At 44.6% G+C, this 13,368-nt stretch overlaps 1 protein-coding gene across 1 annotated transcript in view; it reads right to left on the reverse strand.

Moving 5' to 3' along the window:
- LOC126258469 (Down syndrome cell adhesion molecule-like protein Dscam2) overlaps nt 1-13,368 on the reverse strand; it is a 687,321-nt gene that overhangs the window by 403,157 nt on the left and 270,796 nt on the right. Inside the window, exon 3 of the mRNA XM_049955646.1 lies at nt 7,291-7,433. Coding sequence (XP_049811603.1) covers nt 7,291-7,433 — 143 coding nt within the window. The remainder of the gene's footprint in view (nt 1-7,290; nt 7,434-13,368) is intronic.

Below are 13,368 nucleotides of genomic sequence, written 5' to 3' on the forward strand. Positions count from 1 at the left end.
ATGAGGTATATAGATATTGATTAACTATTTACAGACTTCTTGGACTAAAGATTTACGTTGTTTAAGTTCAGTATCACCGCGAAATAAAAACAATGCATGTCTATTAGGTTCTAGGAGAATTCTGAGTGATAAGGTATTTACTGTGTCAGACTTCTGTTCTGTGGTCCTGGTGTTGGAACTGTGAGTATACCTAGATCATTTTGATATGATGTGAATGGAGTAGCTGTGGCGTGAAATGTAATGTTGTTGAACGTTGATAAGTATTTTTACTGCTAGCTATACAAGCAACGAGGTACACGAGAAGCAGAATTCCTCTCTCAGAAAACTTGCTCCGTTATTCGATACGTGGGTTTCGTTAATGGCACATCTTCAGTGTTGAAAGCGGATACTTGCTGATCGGTGTGCACTTAGTTCCCAGAGAAGAGTAGCGTGCCCTGGTCGCTCAAAGACTTATTAGAGGATTTGTCGCCTGCGCGTAAGACGAGCGACCTATTCAAGTAACCGAAGAACTGATCAACAGGCGAGCGTTGTGGAAAGCACCATTATCTGCTCTTCGCGTAATGGTGTTCTTGCAAAGTCGTTCAGCTCACCAAAGAAACGTCAGGCGCGGAAAAACCTTCAGAAACAGTAACTAAATGAAGAGCCCTAAAAGTGGCGAAATGGATTTGGAGTTTTAGCGAAGCCTGATTAAAGTAACACCTGCGACGAGAATGAGAGAAAGGGCAGACAAAAGAGCAACCGGAATGAGAGCAGAGAGAGCTGAAATTAAACGAGTGAAAAGAGCTAACCCCTCGGCCTTTTATTACAGTTTCATGGCTGCAGTAAATGCAATGCGTATCGGAAGTAGAGCGCGTGCGATAAGCCGCTTACGAAGCACAACTGCGAGACTATTCTTTTTTTTTACTTTTTTATTTCTTAACGGTAGCCTACCTTTGTGTCCTAGAAGTGCATCACTGCTTCTCTACAGATAAATATGAATGCAGTAATAGCATTACACATACGAACTCATAGGCAACCATGAATGAAGCTTGTGGACTAAGGGCTCACATTTTTCCCGCTACAGCAATATACAGTAATGACAAAACAAAATACGTAGTTTAGCGTTCTCGCTTCCCACGCCCGGGTTCCTGGGTTCGATTCCCGGCGGGGTCAGAGATTTTTTCTGCCTCGTGATGACTGGGTGTTGTGTGCTGTCCTTAGGTTAGTTAGGTTTAAGTAGTTCTAAGTTCTAGGGGACTGATGACCATAGATGTTAAGTCCCATAGTGAAACATCCTGGCAGATTAAAACTGTGTGCCCGACCGAGACTCGAACTCGGGACCTTTGCCTTTCGCGGGAAAGTGTAGAGCACTTGCCCGCGAAAGGCAAAGGTCCCGAGTTCGAGTCTCGGTCGGGCACACAGTTTTAATCTGCCAGGAAGTTTCATATCAGCGCACACTCCGCTGCAGAGTGAAAATCTCATTCTGGAGCCAAGTCCCATAGTGCTCAGAGCCATTTTTGAAAATACGTAGTTTATGTTTCTATTAAACTCTGTAAGGCGTAAGTTATGTCTTCTTGCGTTTCATGCCCACTGAACGAGACTGCGGGCGGATAAATACTTCCTTTGTAAATCACAGACTATCCACAGAGCTGGCAGATATATGAACGCAAGATTAGCTCATGGGATCGTAAGTTTTCGAATTCGTTTCTTATTATCAGATTACTAGAAAATCGTATGTTACTTATGATTTTCACTGATGATTTGTCGACGTCTGGTTGGGTCCGCAGCTCGTGGTCGTGCGGTAGCGTTCTCGCTTCCCGCGCCCGGCTTCCCGGGTTCGATTCCTGGCGGGGTCAGGGATTTTCCCTACCTCGTGATGACTGGGTGTTGTGTGATGTCCTTAGGTTAGTTAGGTTTAAGTAGTTCTAAGATCTCGGGGACTGATGACCATAGATGTTAAGTCCCATAGTGCTCAGAGCCATTTTGATGTCTGGTTGGTATGATGAAAGGTTGTTGTATTTAGGTGCTGTTAAACTGTACTGAAACAACAGGACACGGCTGTTGCATACCCAATTTCTAGAAATAAATTTATATGTTTGAGAGTTATAGTGATGCTTCTGTGAATTTGTGTGTTTTTAGTATGCAGTAGGGTGTCGGATGAGGTAACGCATATTGTTCGTCGGTATTTAACCACCAATAAGTCCAAGGGACCACAGATAGGTATAGACCTCGCACGCTCTTAACTCTGCCGTCTTAAGGTTTGAAACCAACGTCTAAATTGTGGCGGAGGGCAAACAGCAGAGTTTCTGCCTATGCACTACACGAAGTGGAGGAGATGGTTACAATTTTTCACATTTGTATCTGAAATCAAGTATTCATTTTAACAATGGAAAGACTTTAAACACCATTCATGGATTAGGTCTTTGGCCTGTTAACACTGGCTGACTCCTAGCTACAAGGCAGATCGAGGAGAAATCTATGATCATGGGACATGAGATCAGCATGTCGCCAGTTCTTGCAGCCATTTTTGTCAGGTGTCTCTGCTACGTCCTTGTCCCTGCAGCTCCTCATCTGTCCTCACCAGGCTGAATGGCCCCCTTCCACGCCTCCCTATGTCGGAAAATTCCGAGGAGATACTGGGAATTCATCCCGGGTCTTTCCACACCGGAAGCAGCGACACTTACCATTCGGCTACGGAGGCTCTCGAAATTGAACGAGTTCTTGCATTATTAATACACATCCAGCAGTACTCTTAACTTAATTTCTCCCATATTATCAGTATTAATGGGTGTGGCCCGGGGAATGGATAAGAAACAGTTCGAAGCACTGTAGCTTTTAAGCATGTCCGACTCACAGCCTGGAAACTTGCAGTCAGTATCGAGCCAGGGTGTGAATAGGACACTCATAGAAACTAAAATCTCCCCTGAAGATATCCTCCGTAAGATGGGACGAAATGACCACGGCATAGTAGTCCGGAGTAATTTAATAAGCGTGATACAAAAACCTAACTAATGAGCAGATACCTTGGAGCAACACCGAGCTATGTTAGACCACCCAGAATATGAGGATGACTGTTGTATAGTTGGGTAATACAAAATACAACGGGTTTTCAATAATTAATGCAACACATTTTTTTCTCGGCCAGTTTCGGTTGAAAAATGCGGAATTTGTTATGGGCCACAGTGGAATATTCCCATTTCAGCCCCTATAGTGTTATGAAGTTCCGATAGGTGGTGGCACCATTCGTAGGTCGCAACATGGCGTACATAGTGCAGGTGCGTGCCAAGGAGAGAGCTGTCATTGAGTTTCTTGTAGTCGTTGGAATTCACACTGATAATTCATATTGCGTGGTGTTTCCGTGATTTCCTTTGCTTACCTACGTTATATGGAGCGCTGTGTTAGACCAGTGTGTTACGGTGGTTATTTTGAGTTGTAGTGCTGGTTCTGTCTTATAGTTTTGTAGAATGTGTCAAGCTGCTTTCTCTCATTAAATCTTTGTCCTTCGTATCTGCTGTGTGGCATGAGTATTGAGACAGGGTTAAGCACGTTTCGTAAAGTCCTTGTTTCCCACCAAAGGATATTTAACATTATTTTCCGATTTGTTATTGCCCATATTACTAGTTAGCTAGAGCCTTCAGTGCCCCTTTATGACCGTCAGGCAGTTTTGCACTACTGGCCATTAAAATTGCTACACCACGAATATGACGTGCTACAAACGCGAAATTTAACCGACAGGAAGAAGATGCTGTGATATGCAGATGATTGGCTTTTCAGAGCATTCACACAAGGTTGGCGCCGATGGCGAAACCTACAACGTGCTGATATGAGGAAAGTTTCCAACCGATTTCTTATACACAAACAGAATTTGACCGGCGTTGCCTGGTGAAACGATGCTGTGACGCCTCGTGTAAGGAGGAGAAATGCGTACCATCACGTTTCCGACTTTGATAAAGGACGTATTGTAGCCTATCGCGATTGCGGTTTATCGTATCGCGACATTGCTGCTCGCGTTGGTCGAGATCCAATGATTGTTAGCAGAATATGGAATCGGTGGGTTCAGGAGGATAATACGGAACGCCGTGAGCGATCCCAGCGGCCTCGTATCACTAGCAGTCTGGATGACAGGCATCTTATCCGTATGGCTGTATTGGATCGTGCAGCCACGTCTCGATTCCTGGATCAACAGATGAGGACGTTTGTAGGACAACAACCATCTGCACCAACAGCTCGACGACGTTTTCAGCAGCATGGACTATCAGCTCGGAGACCATGGCTGCGGTTACCCTTGACGCTGCATCACAGACAGGAGCGCCTGCGATGGTGTACTCAACGACGAACCTGGGTGCACGAATGGCAAAACGTCATTTTTTCGGAAATCCATGTTCTGTGTACAGCATCATGATGGTGGCATCCGTGTTTGGCGACATCGCGGTGAACGCACATTGGAAGCGTGTATTCGTTATCGCCATACTGGCGTATCAGCCGGCGTGATGGTATGGGGTGCCATTGGTTACACGTCTCGGCCACCTCTTGTTCGCATAGACGGCACTTTGAACAGTGGACGTTATATTTCTGACGTGTTACGACCCGTGAATGCACCCTGCCCTGGCCAGCACATTCTCCAGATCTCTCACCAATTGAAAACGTCTGAGTGGCCGAGCAACTGGCTCGTCACAATACGCCAGTCAGTACTCTTGATGAACTGTGGTATCGTGTTGAAGCTGCATGGGCATCCAAGCTCTGTTTGACTCAACGCCCAAGCGTATCAAGGCCGTTATTACGGCCAGAGGTGATTGTTCTGGGTACTGATTACTCAGTATCTATGCACCCAAATTGCCTGATAATGTAATCACATGTCAGTTCTAGTATAATATATTTTTCCAATGAATACCCGTTTATCATCTGCATTTCTTCTTGGTGTAGCAATTTTAATGGCCAGTAGTGTATATGACTTCTGGAAATCATTTCCCGTGAAAATTTCTGGGTAACGATTTACATTCGGAGAGCCGGCCGAAGTAGCCGTGCGGTTAAAGGCGCTGCAGTCTGGAACCGCAAGACCGCTACGGTCGCAGGTTCGAATCCTGCCTCGGGCATGGATGTTTGTGATGTCATTAGGTTAGTTAGGTTTAACTAGTTCTAAGTTCTAGGGGACTAATGACCTCAGCAGTTGAGTCCCATAGTGCTCAGAGCCATTTTTTACATTCGGAGAAAGTGAGTAATGACGTAGTCCACATGATCGTTTCAGTTATTTTACGAGTGTGTTTACGACCTCGCTCGCAAACAGTGAACATTGGTCTTCATTAAATTCCACTCGCAAATTTCCTGCTGTGTCTGCAAATGGCGATATGCTGTTTTTCAGCTGCCTGTTCTGTGTACATGAGTACTGTTCTTTGCTACATGTAGTCGTTGGAATTCACACTGACAATTCGTATTTCGTGGTGTTTACATGATTTCCTTTGCTTACATAGGTTATCTGGAACGCCACGTTAGACCACTGTGGGTATTGTAATAATGATGGGCGTACGGCAGTGGTGGCCGGGAGACGGTTCGGCCGCCACTCCACAAGTTCTTTAACGCCACTACGGTGACTTGCGAGCGAACGAAGGTGAAAAGATGATGAAAGACACACAACACCCAGTCATCTCGAGGCAGAGTAAATCCCTGACCCCGCCGGGAATCGAACACGGGATCCCGTGCGCGGGAAGCGGGTAGCTACCGCACGACCACAAGCCGCGGACGGTGGGTATTTTAAGACGTAGTGACGGTTCTGTCTTATGAGTTGATACAATGTGTCATACTACTTTCTCTCTTTAAATCTTTGTGCTTCGTATCTGCTGTGTGGCATAAATATTGAGGCAGGGTTAAGCAGATCTCTGAGATAACCCCTGGGCTGTTTCATACAATCCTTGTTTCTCACCAGAGGACATTTAGCTGTATTATTCAATTTGTTATTGCTCATGTTGCTAATTAGCTAGAGCCTTCAGCGCCCCTTTCTGACTATCAGGCAGTTTTAATTTCCCCCCTTTAGTCCATTCACTATTATTTTACACATGTTACACGTAATATTGAAACTTATTTATTTAAATGAGTGTGGCTGTACGTAAATCGCTGAATGACTGAGAAGATGAAACTTCTACGTCATTTGATTCTGAAACAGCTGAGTAAAACTGAACCTACTGACCCTACTTTCTCTTTGCTTTTTCTTATCATGTCAACACTGACACAATATTCGAGCGCAACGCAATCCGACTGCTCAAAACAAATTACAACCTGACTTCAAATAATTAATACAAAAGAATGGCCCTGAATAAGAACTAATCCTGACAGTAACCTATACATTTCATTACGCACTTACCTCACAAAAATCTTCATTACGCGAACTACTGCAATACAGCGAGCGTCAAAACTGCCAGCTAAATAAAAGATTTTAGCTACTAAAGCCACTAACTACTAATAGGCATGTGGTTAGCAAAGGGAAGATTTCGTTGCAAACCAAATAATGTATTTTTTTACCTTAATAATGTGACAACTAGTTCAAACACGAATATAAATCGTCATTGACATCCAGTACAAAGATATATACTCATGAATAATTTTCTATCTCCAAGTCGAATACTTCCAGATCGTTAGCCTACGTTAACAATTCAGGCATCTAACCACCATCAATGCTAACTTCTCACATTTAACATCCACCAATGCTGGCTGTTCACCTCCAACTGCCCAACAGTACTTCCCGTCACTGCTGGCGTCTAACTTCCAACTGCACAACACTACTGGCGATTAACTTCCAACAACGAGTCCGACCAGCCACAGAGTCTCTTACAAAGAAAGCGCAGTCAGAGATCTAGTGCAAAGCGCTACACAGCGTTGCCAACACACGAGCAGCCCACTTACAATATTATTAACACCAGAGCTTTTAACAGCGTAGCATCGTCCTTATGTACATCAGAAAATAAAAGAACAGCATTATTTTCTCAAATAAGTATCTTGTTCCATTGCGCTTCTTGAAACTTCAAGGTGGCTCCTTAAATCACAGATTCGTTACTATAATTGTGTGACTAATCAGTTACAATTACGGAGGTGATATTTTAAAATGTCAGCTGAAGATAGCCCTCGCATTCTCTTAAAAAGACGACCCTTTTTGAAGTTATGCAGGTATATTTCGTTGGTCGTTCATTGTGATGGTTAACAATTCATTATGATGACTGCATTAGTGATCATCTACAAGAACCACACTTATCTTGATGAATAGTGCTCCTTCAGAAGACGTTGCTTGTCGGCGGATTGGTAGAGTGGTCATTCGGTACTCACCAGCTCGGACTACGACATCTCTGCTGAGAACTGCGCCACCCAGGTTGGATGCCTTGCAGCGGTATGTGGCAGAGTGTACTTCCTCCCTGTAGTCTTCAGCTCGGAATGGTGGAAAGTATAGCGTGCCATTGCCGAGGGTCTGCCTGAAATGGGAAGAAGTCCATAGTTAGTCACTGTTTCTGTCTAAGTGAAGAGGGCTGAATGATGCTTGTAAAACTGCCGGATGACAATGGGAAAGTTCACTCTCCTCTCGTAACTATGGTAACAGAGACGCTCTTTAAGATTATCCGTAGCTTATAAAGTAAGCAGTCACTTGACTGATTCGCTCTAATGGGTAGCGAGCATTGTTACGAATTTATACGGCAAATAAAAATTGGATATCAGTTGTTATTCTGATTGTAATTAAAATGAAAATCAGCTGACAGGACATGAAGCCAGTCTAATACATGGAAGCCATGGATTATGGAGTTTTTTTACTAGATTCCCAGATAAACGAAAATGTAGAGGCAACGGACATATGGAAACTGTGTAGATGGTATTAGATTTCATACAGGATGAATATGAGAGAGTATTGCTGAATTTCATGATGAATGGGGCACTCTAAACGAGACCTTTATTTAGATGTAAATGTCAGATTGGTAATGATGACAATGCAAGAACCGTAGCATTTCGTGGACAATAACCCATCCGAATGACCTAACAAGGTACGACTGATCACACACACCATCACCACATCAGTCTCTTAAAGCCAATTTTGCTTGCGGTTTTGAATGTTCTATTACGTAACAAACAGTAAAGTGGTAATCTCTAGAAGTGGGAAAAAATTCATGAAACATTTCCTTATCCGAGGAGAATTATCTTGGATATAGTAGGCATACGTCAACAGCTAGATTGTCTTTCTAGATTTATGGAAGATTTCGACGCTGTAGCATTTCGTTGACTAACTTCACAACAATTCAAAATTCTTCAGTGTTACCGTTGTACCTTACAATGGAAAGAAATCTAGAGCAAAAATCAAAATAACATTTTGTGTTTTATCTGGGAGAGCAACAGACCACTTAATATTTTCAGTATACCCATGCATAAAAAAAATTTAAAAGCAAGGAAGGGGGGGGGGGTGCAACATTACAACATTAGGAGTGAAATGGGAATTCCAGAGTTATACGCAGAGGTGGAAAGAGTAAACTCAAGGCGTCTATGAGGGGAAGGACTTGTTTGCTGACGTGGTAGAAGAAACACGAGTCGATAAGGAAGAGAGAGCGGATCCAGTATCAGAATCAAAATTTAAAAGAGCTTTGGAAAGCTTAAGATTAAATGAGGCAGAAGTGATAGGTAGCTCTCCGCCGGAATTTCTAAAATCATTGGGGGAACTGGCAAGCAAGCGACTATTCAGTGTAGTGTGGTGGAATCTGTGACACTGGCGTCATATCATCAGACTTTTGGGAAAAATATCATCCACACAATTCCGAAGATAGAAAAAGCCGATAAGTGTGAGAACTATAGCACAATAGATTAACGGCTCATCCATCCAACTTGACGACAAAGATAATATACAGAAGAATGAAAAAGAAAATTGAGGATCTAATAGATGATGTACGGCCTCAGGAAAGGTAAAGGCACCATTTGGACGGTCCTGACGCGCTTCCTGGAGGATTAAACTATGTGCCGGACTGAGACTCGAACCCAGTCCCGACTGAGCAAGACTGAAGAAGACTGAAGAAAAAACTACAAGAGGCGCTCTTGGGATCTGTCGAACTGGAAAACTGAAATAATTCGAGATGTTCGAAATTCTGAGAAAATTACGTAAAGATGCAATGTGTTAATCAACCAAGTTGGAACAATAAGAATAGAAGACAAAGGACGAAGTGCTCAGATTACAAAGGGTGTAAGACAGGAATGCAGATATCCGCCCCTACTGTTCAGTGTATACAGTGAAGTGGCAATGACGGATGTATGAAAACTCAAAGTGAAAGAAAATAGATGATATAAAAGGCGTTCACGAAGTTTACGCTTGAGGACGCGGGTATATAAGCACCGGCGTGAAGGCAAGGGGTGAGTGTGGCACTGCAATGTGCGTGCAATAAATGCGGAAACGTGAATTATGGCGACATTATTACCAAGTACTGCCGAAGGATACACATCCATTGGGGAATGAAGAATGCGTATGTGGCAGCAAGCTTGTCGAAAACCACCGTCATGGAAAAACTGCCACAGGCTGGTGCTGTTTCATGATAATGCAAATGTCGTAACCTAGAAATTGCACCAACTCAAGTGGGAAGAACTAGAGCAACTGCCCGATATCCCTGATCTCTCCCCACGCGATTTTCACGCCTTAGGCCCCTTAATAAAGCACTTAAAGAGTTGAGGTTTCCTGTCGGACTATGATCCGCAGGAGGCAGTTGCGGACTTAACAAACGGGAATCTTCAATCTGGTGCTCACGGCGATTTTGCCTGACTGGCATACCGATTCTGGATTGTACCTTCTTCGAAAGGAAACTTTTAAATCGCCCTTTTAATATTTGTTGACGACACTGCTAGCAAAGAAGAATTACAGGATCTGTCGAATGAAATCAACCTTCTAACGAATACGGCTTTTGACAATGTTGACTGCAATACTCTCTTTCAAATTACAAAGGTGGCAGCGGTAAAATACAGGGAGCGAAAGGCTATTTACATTTTGTACAGAAACCAGATGGCAGTTATAAGAGTCGAGGGACATGAAAGGGAAGTAGTGGTTCGGAAGAGAGTGAGACTGTGTTGTAGCCTCTCCCCCATGTTATTCAATCTGTATATTGAGCAAGAAGTAAAGGAAACAAAAGATAAAATTCGGAGTAGGAATTAAAATCCATGGAGAAGAAATAAAAACTTTGAGGTTCGCCGATGACATTTGTAATTCTGTCAGTGCAGCAAAGGACTTGGAAGAGCAATTGAACGGAATGGATAGTGTCTTGAAATGAGGATATAAGATGAACATCAACAAAAGCAAAACGAGGATAATGGAATGTAGTCGAATTAAGTCGGGTGATGCTGAGGGAATTAGATTAGGAAACGAGACACCTAAAGTAGTAAAGGAGTTTTGCTATTTGGGGAGCAAAATAACTGATGATGGTCGAAGTAGAGACGATACAAAATGTAGACTGGCAATGGCAAGGAAAGTGTTTCTGAAAAACAGAAATTTGTGAACATCGAGGATACAGGAGCACTTGTTCATCTTCGCTGCTGTGGTACACATCTCCCCTATTGAACAAGTGCTCATAGCTGTTGAGGTATGTATTTTAGAGCCCATGATTACTGGGCTTTTTTCTTGTTTTGGTTCACACTACTACCTCTAAAAGTTACCTACCCTAAAATCTTAGCAAAAACGGTATCTTTACGTTATTCCACTATCAGAAGCATCAGAACGATTTTCGCTTGTAACTTTCGACTTGTTCATTTGCGAACCAAGGTGTCTTACCTCAAATTGATACATTTATCCTTCCCCATCATCCCTGAAAGTTTGTAATATCGTCAGGGAATCACCCTGCATATACGTCTACATCCAGGCACCTGTGGCTATAGGGTCTGCACCGTCCTTGGATGACGTTCTTCAGGACACCTTCTACACCCCCTTGAAATTTGTCGCTGTAATTTTGAACACCCCTTACATACAGTGCTTGTTTTGTGGCGGTACTAACCATTATTCCCTGGTACCACACCGGTACCTCTGACGGAAAAAAAAAATTGAGCTCGAAATTTTGTGACACAGTACGACAAAAAGATGACTCTGAGCACTATGGGACTTAACATTTGACGTCATCAGTCCCCTAGAACTTAGAACTACTTAAACCTAACTAACCTAAGAACATCACACACATCCGTGCCCGAGGCAGGATTCGAACCTGCGACAGTTCGACAGAAATTTACTTTATACCAATAGAAAGACTGTATTAACAGTTTAAAAATGTACAGAAAAGCTTTAAAATAACGATTTAGGAGGTCTGAATTTCAAAACACCTCCATCCCCCCCACCCTGCCACTTGTGCAAGTTCTCAGTACCAGAACCTCTTTTTTTTTACAAATGAAGCACCACATGGGTGTCTTTCCTGAGTCGTCAGGAGTGTTTCTTGTGTTGTTTTGGAAGATATTTGCAGTTTAGGTCTTGCAGTGTATAGCTGGAGTTAGCCCAAACAAATACTGCTCGTCTCGTCTTTCACACCGTCGACGGGAGGTGTCGGTGAGTTTCCTATTAAAAACAAAATGATTTTTACCATGGAATGTTACGTTCCCGTTCGATACAGCAGTCCCAAAGTAATCCAGTGCGATATTCGTTACATCGATATGCATTGACAGGAATATTAAATCACGATGAACACCCAGTACTCAAGCAGTGACTGAGCAGCACTGCTGCATCGTAGCAACAGTCAACGCGGACCAGGCCGAAACTGATCCGCTGCAGGGGAACGGGTTATTATCGTTTCTTGACATTTCTTTGATACGAACTGATAAAACGAGTATCGTTATAGACTAACCTGTGACCACCACGTAAAATTCCGTTTCAAAAATCATTTTGTTTGTCGGTGTAATGGGAAACAAACCGACGCTCTCCGTCAGATCAGGGCATCGCATGAAGGACGTAATGAGCATTATTTATTTGGGTTGACTGCAGCTACACGTTGCAAAAACTAGGCTGCAAATATGTTCCGAAGCATCAGAGAAAACGAGCCTGACTACTTTTAGGAGAGAAACCTGGTATATGTGCATGTATATACACTCCTGGAAATTGAAATAAGAACACCGTGAATTCATTGTCCCAGGAAGGGGAAACTTTATTGACACATTCCTGGGGTCAGATACATCACATGATCACACTGACAGAACCAAAGGCACATAGACACAGGCAACAGAGCATGCACAATGTCGGCACTAGTACAGTGTATATCCGCCTTTCGCAGCAATGCAGGCTGCTATTCTCCCATGGAGACGATCGTAGAGATGCTGGATGTAGTCCTGCGGAACGGCTTGCCATGCCATTTCCACCTGGCGCCTCAGTTGGACCAGCGTTCGTGCTGGACGTGCAGACCGCGTGAGACGACGCTTCATCCAGTCCCAAACATGCTCAATGGGGGACAGATCCGGAGATCTTGCTGGCCAGGGTAGTTGACTTACACCTTCTAGAGCACGTTGGGTGGCACGGGATACATGCGGACGTGCATTGTCCTGTTGGAACAGTAAGTTCCCTTGCCGGTCTAGGAATGGTAGAACGATGGGTTCGATGACGGTTTGGATGTACCGTGCACTATTCAGTGTCCCCTCGACGATCACCAGTGGTGTACGGCCAGTGTAGGAGATCGCTCCCCACACCATGATGCCGGGTGTTGGCCCTGTGTGCCTCGGTCGTATGCAGTCCTGATTGTGGCGCTCACCTGCACGGCGCCAAACACGCATACGACCATCATTGGCACCAAGGCAGAAGCGACTCTCATCACTGAAGACGACACGTCTCCATTCGTCCCTCCATTCACGCCTGTCGCGACACCACTGGAGGCGGGCTGCACGATGTTGGGGCGTGAGCGGAAGACGGCCTAACGGTGTGCGGGACCGTAGCCCAGCTTCATGGAGACGGTTGCGAATGGTCCTCGCCGATACCCCAGGAGCAACAGTGTCCCTAATTTGCTGGGAAGTGGCGGTGCGGTCCCCTACGGCACTGCGTAGGATCCTACGGTCTTGGCGTGCATCCGTGCGTCGCTGCGGTCCGGTCCCAGGTCGACGGGCACGTGCACCTTCCGCCGACCACTGGCGACAACATCGATGTACTGTGGAGACCTCACGCCCCACGTGTTGAGCAATTCGGCGGTACGTCCACCCGGCGTCCCGCATGCCCACTATACGCCCTCGCTCAAAGTCCGTCAACGCACATACGGTTCACGTCCACGCTGTCGCGGCATGCTACCAGTGTTAAAGACTGCGATGGAACTCCGTATGCCACGGCAAACTGGCTGACACTGACGGAGGCGGTGCACAAATGCTGCGCAGCTAGCGCTATTCGACGGCCAACACCGCGGTTCCTGGTGTGTCCGCTGTGCCGTGCGTGTGATCATT

This window comes from Schistocerca nitens, chromosome 1 (assembly GCF_023898315.1).
Source record: "Schistocerca nitens isolate TAMUIC-IGC-003100 chromosome 1, iqSchNite1.1, whole genome shotgun sequence".
NCBI classification, from domain to species: domain Eukaryota; kingdom Metazoa; phylum Arthropoda; class Insecta; order Orthoptera; family Acrididae; genus Schistocerca; species Schistocerca nitens.